Source organism: Tribolium castaneum, chromosome 1 (genome assembly GCF_031307605.1).
Source record: "Tribolium castaneum strain GA2 chromosome 1, icTriCast1.1, whole genome shotgun sequence".
Classification (NCBI taxonomy): Eukaryota; Metazoa; Arthropoda; class Insecta; order Coleoptera; family Tenebrionidae; genus Tribolium; species Tribolium castaneum.
The window spans coordinates 25,255,143-25,268,282 of NC_087394.1; the positions used below are offsets into that span (position 1 = coordinate 25,255,143).

A 13,140-nucleotide genomic window follows, 5' to 3' on the forward strand; every position below is an offset into this window, starting at 1 on the left:
CGTAGATGCGCGATAACGATAAGATTGCTAATATCTCTTTCAAAAAAATCTTTTTTTTTTCGAAAAAATGTCAGGAAGAGTTCTATTCTTACACCGAGGGGTTCAGTTTTAGATTGTTTGGATCATTTTAAGTACAATTTTGTAATTGTATGCATCCCAACTGCAGGAAATACGCGAGAACATATACATATCCTAAACAGTTTGCTTTAAAACTCTGCAGAAATACAAAGTCTACACTGACGTAATTTGCCAACAGCTGAGAAAACAAAGAATACGGGTACAGGTAGGTACTCCTTTTAGAAAAAAACTGGGTGAAATTTAGCAAACTGATGTTTGAACAATTGGACAACAAACACAGAATCTCAGTTTTCTAACATAATGGGACCAAAGTACAAAAAGTGAGCTTTTACTAGGTATTGTTCAGAAAGTGAAAAATAAATAATGAAAATTTCGATACGGAGCCAATGAAATAATATGTTAAAAGCCGTTTTCATGAAATAGACACTTTTTTACTCTATGGAAGCGGAAGCCTTAAAAATAATGAAGAAATTGAGGAAAGGAAGAACAACAATTTGATTCATCCGGAAGACATGCCCCGAGTCAGTTGCAATAGAGTTAAACCTCTTCGTATCCTCCAGGTTGAACGCACTCATTGTTTATTTCCCCCATGTCCATCCGAAGTGTTCCGATTCAGTCCCCTCGCGGCATGTCGTTGGACGCGACGGCTGGTTCCATGTAGTCGGCGCGTCCTGGTGTTGGAAGATGGCGGCTTTCCGCTACACTCATGCCGTCGTGTGCCGCATCCCCTTATCTCTTCGAAGTCGCGGTGAAATCGAGCTCGACGAAGCCAAGAAGCAGCACGAGACCTACGTGCGACTGCTGCGCGAGCTGGGGCTTGACGTCATCGAACTGCCACCTGATGAAGCCCTTCCGGAGTGCGTCTTCGTCGAAGACACGGCCGTCGTCTGCAACGGCACGGCGCTCATCACCAGACCTGGAGCACCTCACCGAACCAAAGAAGTAAGCCAGGTTCTATTATTGAACTGTTGGGGCATAATTGGGTCACGAGAACGACGCCCGTAATTGAAATTAAGTCGCGGTTCATGCGTTAGGTCATGGAGCGGTTGGAAGGAAACATAAATTCGCGCCAAAATTTACTATAGTTGTAAGTTTAAATTTTGTTTGCAGTTGCTGTAATCACGGTATGAAGGCTATGTGGTTATTATATCGACACGCGACATGTTTTATTTAAAACGCACTGATTAAAAAAACCTTTGAAATTTTGACAAGTACTTGCACATATTATTATTTAAATTATGCAATTATGCAATACATACAAATATAATAATTTCTGGTATGTTTTTTGTAATTATGTATTTATAGCAGCGCCGTGTAGTAATAAATTAATGGTTTCACACTATACAAATTAAAAAGTCGCTTCGAATTGATAAGGATATTCAGGGTTACAACTGATGTCATATTCAATTGAGTTAAAATAAATTAAAAAGAAGTCACTTATCAGGATTTTTTTAAACAGGGTCGAAACCAATTGTGTTTTTCACCTAAACTATACAGGCTGTTTCACACAACCTTACGAGGACTGCGCCTAATGTACTGGCACCCAAATATGCAAAAGTCACAAATCATTATGGATATAAAAAATTCACATTTAATTATTTAATTTTGAGTAACTCATGACTGTAGTTGTCAAACTAACTATCTCTGTTTCATTAATACTGATAAATTGACTTTTCTTTAGAAACATTTATCATGTGTTCTATCGAGAGACGGAATGACTTTGACTCTAATACATTTATCTTAATTCTTAATCACTCACATTAGTAAAAACGTTGCATTTTTTTGAAGGGGTAAACAAACAAAAGGAGACCATCTAACCTGCGCAGGCGCAGGCCTCATTCAATTACGTGAAGCACCCTGTATTTACAGATTAAATAATAATTAGTAAAAATTTAGCAATTTATTTTTAAATAGTCATTCCCAATTTTAATAAAGTTGTGAGGTCTATTTTAGTTCTACTTCCACCATACAGTCAAAATTATCAATTAATGATTTATATTAATTAGTGTTGCCGATCTTACAATTATTACATATTTTTTGCTAAAAAAGATGCAAAGTAGAAAAAATACTGTAGGATATCTCGTTTGTAAGGCATTATGTCGCACATACTTCTTTATTTAAACCCGTGCGAGCGATAAAATGCTTCTTATAAAACTCGTATCACCAAAATTTTGTCGTTTTCGAAATATTTAAGGTTTTTTCTAAATTTTTGTATTTGCATCTTTGACTTCAAAAATCGATTAAAAAAATTTTTTGTTTGATTATTTGAAAGAGGTTTAGATTTTTTCTTTGGTCTATTAAAATTTCTAAGAAAAGTTAGCATACCCCTTTAAGATTAAGTTTGCAAAACTTTAAACACCCATAATTTAAAATTTTTAAATGAAATGCCAGAGTTTTTATTTGACTGATTGGTCGATAATTTAATTCTGCAGTTTTCAAGTTATACGAGCTTTTTATTGGCATTGAGAAATTCACTATGCCAAGGAAACGTAAGTAAAATAATCATAAGAATCCAAAGTTTTTCAAATCTAAATTCAATGAATTTAAAGGAAAGGTAAGCAAAATTTTGAACAGAACTTAGCGTTTATTTAATGAAAAATGTTTTTTTATCAAACTGTGCAAAAATATCAGTGGCTAGTAAGAAATTTCCGGCAATGGCAAAGAAAACCAACATACTTGAAAATTTGCACAGATAGGTATAGGTAATGCCATGGGGAATGGTAATACAGATCGTTAAAAAATTACATTTTCTTCCACTTAGTGAAATAATAATTGGGGCACTCACTTTGAAAAAACTGACTTATAGTTTGTAAAAGTTGTCCAGAAATAACGTTAAGATTTTGGAGTTTCTAGTTTTGAACTCACTGAAGGATAGTTATAGGTTTTCTTTTTTGAGTGTTCAAATACGATTTCTAAAACTTTTAGAAAAGGCGAAATTACTTACCAATTTTTGATGTGAAAGATACAAATCCAAATTTTTTAAAAAAATCCTGAATATTATATATTCAGAAATATAAACGGCTAAATTTAAGAAAAACTATGTTCCATTTAAAATAAGTAAGTTAATACCGACTTCCGGTATAACTGGAAGTGCCTCCATGTTAAAAATATTTTCATTTAACAGGGCTCAGGGGGTTCTGGCTTTACAATTATTTTCAGATAAATATCATTATCGGAACTTCTAATGTGAAGTGTAGACGGAACAACTTGTATTCTACCAAGGTACTATTATTTTTTAAACTAGTGTTATTTTCCTAATAAATTATTATTAAAGGTGCGTTCCGTGCTCATCATCAAAAAAATATCGTTGTAAGGTGTCATTACCAAATTAAGTTTTGCATAATTCCAAAACTAAAAGGAATTTTTGAAAAATGCGCTTGATTTCATATTATTGCCGGACTCTGTATGGTGTTTTAAATATTCCTTTCTTAGGGCATTTGAACATTCTTTTAATTAATAAGTAAATTGCCTTCATCAACCATTAAAAATATATTACAAATTGTAATGCTTCACTTAGAATCAGATGAAATACGAAATATGAAGTGGACCTAATAATTAGTAATTAAGTGTTGGTTAATGACCTGTTAAATTTGGATTGTAATGTCTGAGAGGTGAGGAAGTCGTGAATCATCCAGTATGTGTATCAATGATTGTAATAGTTCTAGTCTTAATCTATTCTTAATTGGATAATTGAGTGAGTTGTCCAAGCGGGCTCTCCTTACTTTCTTACAGTACTTATTTTAAAGCTTCTGTTAGCGTATTTTGGCATTCCATTACGCAATTTCAGTTTCTGTTTTATTCCCAATTTTAGTTTTTTTTAGCAATGGAAATGAAATATGCAAATTGTAATTTTATCACCGACCTAGTTTCCAGCAGAAATGTTTTATGAGTCTAGCTAAACCCATCATCTCGTTTGATATTGATTGTCAAGTACTATACTTTGTAGAAAATGGAACACAACAAAATATCGTAACAAGTGTTTCCGCAGTTTATTTTTATAGTGGTTTGAAAATAAAAATATTTGAGTGCACGCTGAATAACAATTTTGTAACAACAACAATTTTAAACGTAAACAACAGCAGGATTAAATAAATCCCATTCCACCAACTTCAAACAATTATTATTTACTGTAAATTTTTAATCTATTCTCAATTAATGCAACATCGTTAAATTTAATAATTGAAATTTTCGCAATGTTATCTGCACAAACACGCAGTCGGGATTAAATTCGAATTCTGTGAAATGAGAAATTCAGTTTTGGGTATGTAGCTAAAACTAATTGAAACGAAGTGAGCAAGCAGAGGGTGTTTATTTAATAAGTTAATAACTAATTTTATTCGCGAACATTGCATAAGAGAAGAAGATTTTGCAGAAATGAAACGTTTCAATAACTCTTGTGCTTTAGGGAAGAGAAAATCGTATGTGTATGTAAACATATTCGGATAAAAAAATGTGTCAGTGTATCATTCTTTGGTGCGAAGTGATGTTTATCGATCCTGTTCCCTTCCACCCGTATCCCGAAATAAATTTTCGAGTAAACAGTCTCCCTTTCAATCACTCCTGATTGATGGGAGTTAGTTTTGTTATTGAAGACAATACCACTAATCAGAGGTAAACCGTTGAAGCGAAAAGTACAATCCACGCCTCATTGCTGGTGATTTAATGGCACATTGTGTGCAGACAGTGCACTTAACAAGAAACTCATGAATACGATAATGAAGACTTGTAATTATGGAGATTATCGCAGTTTATCGATTCTCACCCATTTCTCGAGGGTGTAATAATTCAAAATCCAACTGTCGGCCGTCTCAAGAACTCAATAAAAGTATCAAAAAATCACTCGCAATTTGTATCATCCTGATTGGGCTCTCTCAGCTCGAAAATCTAATAAAACACTCTGGAGATTTTCATCTCGGAGGTTTTCGCATAGCTAAACAACGGTGTCTTGGGACTGTAATTGGGTTTTTGCTTGGGTGCTCGCTCAATCTCGGTGTTACGCTTAAGGCTTTTAAATTTTATTCAAAGGCCACGTTCACCTGTGTGTGTTGTGTGTCAATCCTTTGCGTTTGTGAACTCGTCTGAGTTTGCGGAAGTCGGGCCTTTGTGCTGCTTGGAGACATGTAGCGGATTTGTTCACTTGCGAAAAAATGATGCGATTTCACTCGCAACTACAGGATTACGAAATAAACAGATTTATGCTTTTTTATTAATTCTGATTAAGAAAAGGAGACAATTTCATGTTTTGAATACAAATAAGTTTCGTGCTAAAGTAAATTTAAATAAACTCTTCTGCAAATAGTTTTGTGGTCGATAATACTCTCAGCTGGTGTATAAACCGGAATACGTTAAAATCTGAATCCTCCAACTTTTCTGGGATTATTGTATGTTGCATTCTGATAAATCCACCACAACATTTCCCGCGGTTCTAATTAACATTTAGAACTATTATTATTCACATGATACGATTTTGTGAACTTGACTCGTCAGTCATCACTCTAACAGATTGGTATAGGGTGTGTATATGTCACTACCACTACCACTTGCCCACAAATCATTTACCAAATATGTGTTCGTCATTATTAACAATTTGATACATTTTCTGCTTTACTATAATTGGATGAAAAAATCACTCGCATTTGTATGCATATTTCATTTAAAATTCGGCGCCGGCCAACTTTGAAGGTACCTTTTATAGTCAATGGAATGTGGCTTTTATTTGCCTGTAATTTGCATACGTAATTAAAATGCTAACAGACATGCAATTCGAATATTTTCGTTCAAGCATTTCAAAGATTTTCTTGCAAAAATGTAAGAATAAAAATCATTTTGACGTTTAACAAATTAGTTTATTAAATAACTACGTCTTTTCTCAGTACTCTCAGCTTTACTTAAATTTAATTGGTAATTTTTAATACATGGGGTGAGTGATTCATTAAATCATTATCAGATGGATCTACTATTTGATAAATTCAATTATTATTATTGAATCGTAGAGAAAATCTGCGGAAGCAATGAAAAATTAAAATTACAGTAATGTTCGTATAATCCGAACCCCTATAATGCGAACGACTCTAATAATCCGAACGCTCCAATTGTGGTGTAAAATTGTATCCATAATCTGAACGTTTGAATTCCGTAATCCGAACTACCAATTAAATTAGTTTTTCGTTGACCGTCTATTAATTTCGATACTAATGAATTATTTTATTTAAAAAAGGATGTATTAATAGACGTCATTAATACACTGTTTTTCATTTTTCATTTTGACGTTTTGATTAAATTTTGATATAAAGCACCATCTATACTACTCATACAAATAAAAAAGCAATGCCGACTAACATCATACGTTTTATAATCTATAATAATTTTTGGTTATTTATAATAATATTAATAATACAATTTTAGAATGGAAAGTGTTGAAAAATTTAAAAATGGTTTCCCTCGAGGACAAACAAAGGATGAATGTATTTTATAAGGTCTTATCCTTATCGATGCGATGAAAATGATGAAATTGGTAATTAATTTCTAATTCTATCACAAAAAACGTGTTTACGGTCAACAAAAAAATATTGAAATAAACTCGTTTTTTAATGCGCGATTAATAAACTCAACTATTAAAGGCACTCACTCCCTACCGCTCGTTCGTGCTTTAAACAGTTTCGTTTATTTGCTCGCCTTCATTAAGAATTTAGTTTACTAAATAACTATTTTAACAACAGTGTTAAAAACTACATCCAAAAATGCAAAAATATTGGGTTTTCTATTTAATGTTTCAAAATATTTTTAGGTGGGTCAGGGGGTTAATAATAAACATTTTTATTTATAACCCATTTATAACTTGATAAACCTCAAGTTAATCCTGAATTAAAAATTAATTGCTATTTAAACATTTCTGTATACCGGCCCTTAAGGTCGAAATTAAAATTTAAAATTAATTATTAATTTTTAAAATTTAATTCAGAATTAAGCTAATTAGAAATCACCTGCCATTTATTTATAAATTTTTTAAAATATAATTTTCGTCATTTGTCTCCAGAACAATCAAGCATTAATGTCTAATTAATTAAAATCCTGAATTAGGTTTTATTCACATTACGAATAACCTACATTTATTTACATTGCACTATTGCATACCGATGAAAAATAAAATGCCTGTAATTCTTTGTTGTTGAGGGAGACCGGAAAATGTACAAACTGTCACTAAAAAATAGTATCCACATAAAGAATTGACTGGAAATTGACGTTTTTTTACAAAAAAATATATTGATTTTTTTTTCAAGATGCAGTACAATTGCAAACCGATAAAAAAGAAAATGTCTGTAATTCTTTTTCGTACAGACACAGTCTTTCTGAATCAGGCTGTACATAGTATTATGTTGAGGGAGGACGGAAAATGTACACTCTGTCACTAAAAAAAGTAGTATCTACATAAACATCTGATTGAAAAACAGACAGTTTTTTTAATCTTATATATTTATATAATTTTTTCAAGAACACTAATAACGTCATTTGATAGGAAAAATTGAGAACTAAAAGAGAAAAATCGGAGAAAATTTATTAAAAAAACTCTTTGGTGCTGCTAAAAACATACTAAAGCAAAAATATTTCGTCAAAACTGAGCTAGACAATGCTAAATCTGTATAATATAAAAATTGAATTAGAAAACTTGTTTTTTGGCTGTACTTTTCAATTGGAATATTTGACGTGTACTTCAATATCATGGCTACAGGATGGTGTTATTACTGAGCCACTAATTTAAAAGGTTATCATTTAAATTGATAACAGCTGCAGGAATATTGACAAGAAACGATTAATTTTAAAGAGGAATTTTTGATTCTTGCATCTTATACGTGAAAGGAAATATGTTTTAATAACTCAATAGTTGCGCATAATTTATGGTTGATGTGATTAAAATAGTTGTTCTAATTGAATCCTCAATCAATACCACGATCTAGATTCATAGACAGTTTTAAACGCTGAATACAAAAAATAAAGGACTCCATTGTTAACTCGCACAACAAAGCGTTCAATTTAAAAATCTGATTAAAGATAACAATATGTTTAGAAAGCTTTCCTATGGTGTATTTTTCGTGCATTTTTGAGCACTTTTTTCTTCATTTTCCCAGCACAAATAATTCAAAGAATAGATTGTGAATGCAACAGTAGGAAAAGATAAGAAGCGTGGGACTTGCATTCATATGCAAATCGGCAAAGACTTCTCTAAAGCCATGCACATAATGCAATAAATAATGAAATAAATCGCGTTTACTTGAAAGCTATAAAATACAAAGCCTACAATTGGTTTCGTTTGAACCGTGAATAAAAAGGACGTTCCACGTTCACTATTACGCATCCAGCACATTATTTTGTATCCGGTGCTGTTGTAAATAAATGATTTAAAAACAGGTCACACGCTGTGTCCCCAATTACTCGCTAAAACATCCCATCCATAATGAAAACCAACCTTGTTGCAGGTAGAAACAATAAGGGTGGTTCTAAAAAAAGAGCTCGATCTTCCAATAATCGAAATGTCCGATTCGAAAGCGAAACTGGACGGAGGTGATGTTTTATTCACTGGTAAGTCACTCCTGTATCAGAAATGACATTAAGTTAATCGATAGTGGCGTTTTAGGACGGGAATTTTTCGTGGGTATTTCACAATGGACGAACGAAGCGGGGGCAAGGGCTGTGGCGGCGGCTTTTCCAGAGTACCCATGCACACCCATCAAGGTAAAACCAGAGAGCCTTGATCTTTGCGATCTGAGGCAAGGTCTGGTGCAGGTGAGCGCGCTTTCTGGGCACCAACTTCTGGCATGTCATCAAAAATCAAAAAATTTAAACTCACAATGCGAGTAATAAGTTCCTGGCTTGATTAGACGCGTGTCTCTAATAATAATAAAGTTATTCATCGATAAGTTTAATGTGTTAATCATGTCATGTCACATTTTGTTACGGATTACGATATTACTGGAAATTTTTCTCGTTTGAATTTATTAAACAGATGAGGAAAGCTTGGTTGATTTCAAGGTTTCCGATTTTAAACGTGATGATTATCAAAACAAATAGACGACAAAATGTGTGCTCTAAAAATATTCCTCCTGCTTCGTGAGAAAAGAGGAAAATTTTACGTATGCATTACATTTTCCTTGAAAACTTATTTGAGATTCTGGCATTTTTAATTTTTTTAATGTTGGCGTTTTGTGTTCCCGGCGTTGAATTAATCCGATAAAATTAGAGTTTGACAAAACCAAATAAGTTTTTTACAATCGAGTTGATAAAGACCGAAAAATTCTATCTCGTTTTTTAAAAAGATGAACTTTAGAATTTTTTTTCTAGGCGATCCTCGTAAAAATAAACTTTAAATTTATGTCAACCCGCGATTCAAAGACGAAATAATGTTCAAAAAAAGATTGAAGTTGATCAACACAGGCATTTTCATTTCTTATCGGTTTTTCTAAAGGCATGTCATTTGAGACAATTTTAGTTTAGACACATTCATAGTTCGGACACATTCATAGTAGTGTATTCATAGTAAGTGGTTAATTTTTGCTGCTTTAAGTTCGCCTTTTACACGTGATACGTCTTAACAAAAAAAAGATATAAATAAAATATATAGGAACTAAAAATAGTGAGTGAGACGAATAAAAAAATAAAATATTTATCAGTTTTAATAATTTTGTTTCGTCATTAGTTTTTTGGCCCTTAATTAGTCAAAAAATCAATTATGAGTGTTAAAAATTTTGTAACATCACAGCTAATAAAAACCGTTTAATTTAGACGACTGGTACAATTTATAGTTGTATAAAAGACGAATCTCTGTGAAAAGTATAGATTATTCTGCTAAATTTTATTTAACGTGATGGCAAAACGCAAAAATTGAAAAATATTATTTTGAGTAACACCTTGTCGACCAAATTTTATCATTTTTCAGCTTATTTTTGGCGAAACAACTGAGTTTCAGATTAAAAAACGAACTAAATTGACTGAAATAAGCTAAAAGTAATATCACGTAATATCAATTTCGAATAAATTTGGTGATTTTTAGCGAGTTTTAACGAAATTTTTCGAGAGAAAACCGAAAAAGCACGAATTACAATTGATTTCGGCCTAATTTTATTGATTTTTCAGGTTTATTTTGAATAAAATATTTCTACTATTTGCTTTTCTGGCTGAAAATTGTGCAAAATACAAAAAATATGTAATATTTGATATAATTTGGTGATTTTTCGGTTTGTTATTGTAGTGACCTTTCTAAACTTAAAATTTTAACTGAAAAACAAAACATGATTTTAGACTAAATGTTGTGATTTTAGGCTTATTTTGATAAATTTCGCTCAAAAATTAACTAAATCGAGAGGAATTATTTTTTTATTGTTTTTTATTATTTTGTAATTTTTAGATGTTTGGACAAGTTTTTGCAAAATAAATGCATAATTCGGTAATTTTTTTCCAATTTTAGGTAAACTTATGGAAAAAATCTGAAATTTTATCTCAAAGAAGATAATTGAGGGATTTTTCGGTCTGTTTTTGACGGAATTTTGCCAAAAAAACGTAATCAAAAAAGGCAAAAATAAGATATTTAAGTTTGGATTTAAATTGGTGAATTTTTGGCCTCTTTTAGCAAAATCTTAGCAAGAAATACTGAGAGTTTGGCATTAAAACGTGCTTAAATACTCAAGAAACATTACTATTGACCAAGATTTTTTGTTATTGTTAATTATTGTTGTAAGTTCTTGTTACAATGAGTGAATCTCTGCTTAAATGTAATAATAATATGTAATAATGTAATTGTCACTTACTTTTAACGAAGTTATTCTAAAAAAATATTTGTTATATTAAAAATCCGAAAATTGCAGCAGACAATTTTGATCTAAATTTGTGAAAGTTTAGTTTGTTTTTTAAATAATTTAGTAATTTTTTACTCTGTTTCTCACAAGAAATTGAGAACACCTATAACTTCAAACACGTGTTATACTTGCTTGGGAAATTGTAAAAACTACACATTTTTTGACTAAACTTTATACCTTTTTGGCTTGTTTTTGAAGAATTTTTGCTCAAAACGAGTGAAACAAATCATGCTTTGGCTATAAGCTAAAAATAACATAAATTTGGATCAAATTTCGTGATTTTCCAGCCAGTGTCAGCGACTAATAATTAATAGAAAACGGTTTTTTATCTCAAAAAATGTGCTTAAAGTTTAAACTCGAAAAGGACAGTTGAGGCGACAAAAATTTTATATGACTTGTCATTTTTTCTACTACTACTAGAAAAACAGGACGCCAGCCTTAAGAACCCTCCATTTTTTTATAATTTAACAAGAAAACTGTTCTCATTGTTTCTAAAGCGTTTATCTAATTTAAGAACAAGCGTTGAAATGCACGACTTGCATTGGAATTGAATTAAATTCTGCACAAAGCTTCGAATTTGCTTTCACAATAGCCCGTTAAAGCCGCACACCACACCACCTTTCAACACAATATAATTGGCTCTGATTGTAACCAGGTGCCAGACCCTAAACACCTCAAAACTTACATAACGGTCGGCGGACCCGACTTGCTGTGTGTAGGGGCCGGAAAAGAAGCACAAGAAGTGTTGAAACGAATGGAACGTGAAGCCACTTTCAGCTACCAAACGCTGACTTTACCTGAAGACGACGCAGCCAATGTTTTGTATTTGAATGGGACTTTGGTGCATCGCAGCATTGATGAAATTCCACATTCGTTTAAAGTATTTCATTCAGTAGTTTTGATTTTTTTTAATAGTTTTTTTCGACAGGTTTTTAGTGAAAAGATCGATTATCCACGCCGTTCGGTGAATATTTCGCAGTTAGCTAAAGCCTCGTGTGGATTGACTTCGAGCTGTATTCTAGTCAGAAGATCGCGTCATATAAGAAATCTCTAAATATGCTCACTTACTACAAAACCACCTCAGGTCTTCATTGAAAGTCAATAATAATTTTTTGGATGTAATATTAAACACGGATTTCGTAAAGGTGCACTAGCTTTAGCTTTGCTGGAATTATTATTGACTTGTGAAAATAAAAATTAACTAAAATGGTAGCATTTATATAAAAACACTATGTATGTTTTTAGTGTTTCTTGTTGATTTGTGTTTGTTTCCTCTTGATATTAGAGATGTTGAGCATATAAAAATTGAAATTATTTTAAAGTTGTTAATACTCTTGTATCATTCCATTGAACGCATTTATTGCAGTCGTTTCAAAAGCAATGTGCATTTATGTGACAATACAGAAATTGAGATATTTTTGTTGCAAATATACAAGCTTTACGCAGTTTGTTTCATTCCAATATTTGGAGTATTATTTACGATTACAATAAATATTGTGCTGATTTTTAATCTTAGGAATATATTTTTGTATGTTTATTTAAATGGATGTATTTATACTAACACAACTAGATGAAATGTATTGGAAACTATAAAAGAAAAAACTGTTTGAATTGTTTTTTTTTTGAAAATCGGTTGACTCACGTATTGCTTTTGTAGTTTTCAACTGTGGTGTTTTGTACAATAAAATACGCATTAATTAACATCCATGTTAGATATTGTATACATATTTAATTATCCCGAAATAGGTGTCGTCTAGTTGTGGAATTATTGTGATTCAGAATCTCTCTTTAATAAAGCTATTACGAAATTATTCCAAGTTTTTTTTTCTATTTTGCGCTTCGAACAAAATCATTAAATTTTTTCAACTGCTTCTAAACATATTGTACTAAGATTCCAAATTTTAAGATAAGAAATTCATTTTTGAACTTTTACTTTTTCTGCTTGAAATGTTAGAAAATTAATCTTGAAAATCATTTGAATACAAAAAAGGATTTATTGTAAGTCTTTTAAATAACAAGTACGCGTATTTCAGCATTTCAGTCCTCGAAATGGTTTTTTTAAATAATATTGATCAGAAATAAAAAAAAACATTTTTTATTATTTATTAAGAATTTATTTCAATTTCTTCAACTTCTTTTGCTGGAAACGTTCACAAACTTTTATCTTGAAAATTATTTTAAAGAGAAAATTGAAAAAAAAAACATGGCTGTCGTG

General features: G+C 31.5%; 1 protein-coding gene across 2 annotated transcripts; it reads left to right on the forward strand.

Moving 5' to 3' along the window:
- The first annotated feature begins 694 nt into the window (after nucleotides 1-694).
- On the forward strand, nucleotides 695-12,736 carry LOC656887 (uncharacterized protein). 2 transcript variants are annotated; one of them, XM_015978013.2, is made up of 5 exons: nucleotides 695-1,020; nucleotides 8,553-8,655; nucleotides 8,711-8,859; nucleotides 11,581-11,805; nucleotides 11,854-12,736. In XM_015978013.2, exons 1-5 carry the CDS (start codon nucleotides 763-765, stop codon nucleotides 11,977-11,979), a joined length of 861 nt encoding a protein of 286 aa, XP_015833499.1. In that variant the 5' UTR covers nucleotides 695-762; the 3' UTR covers nucleotides 11,980-12,736. The 2 variants fall into 2 exon arrangements, with proteins under 2 accessions (XP_015833499.1, XP_008199526.1); XM_008201304.3 differs by having other exon boundaries at nucleotides 701-1,020; nucleotides 8,711-8,808.
- The last annotated feature ends 404 nt before the right edge of the window (nucleotides 12,737-13,140 follow it).

Coding starts and splice junctions, on each gene's coding strand:
- LOC656887 (XM_015978013.2), top strand. CDS start 763: ATGGCGGCTTTCCGCTACACTCATGCCGTCGTGTGCCGCATCCCCTTA. Junction 1,021..8,552: donor CACCTCACCGAACCAAAGAA/GTAAGCCAGGTT, acceptor ACCTTGTTGCAG/GTAGAAACAATAAGGGTGGT. Junction 11,806..11,853: donor AAATTCCACATTCGTTTAAA/GTATTTCATTCA, acceptor TTTTTTCGACAG/GTTTTTAGTGAAAAGATCGA.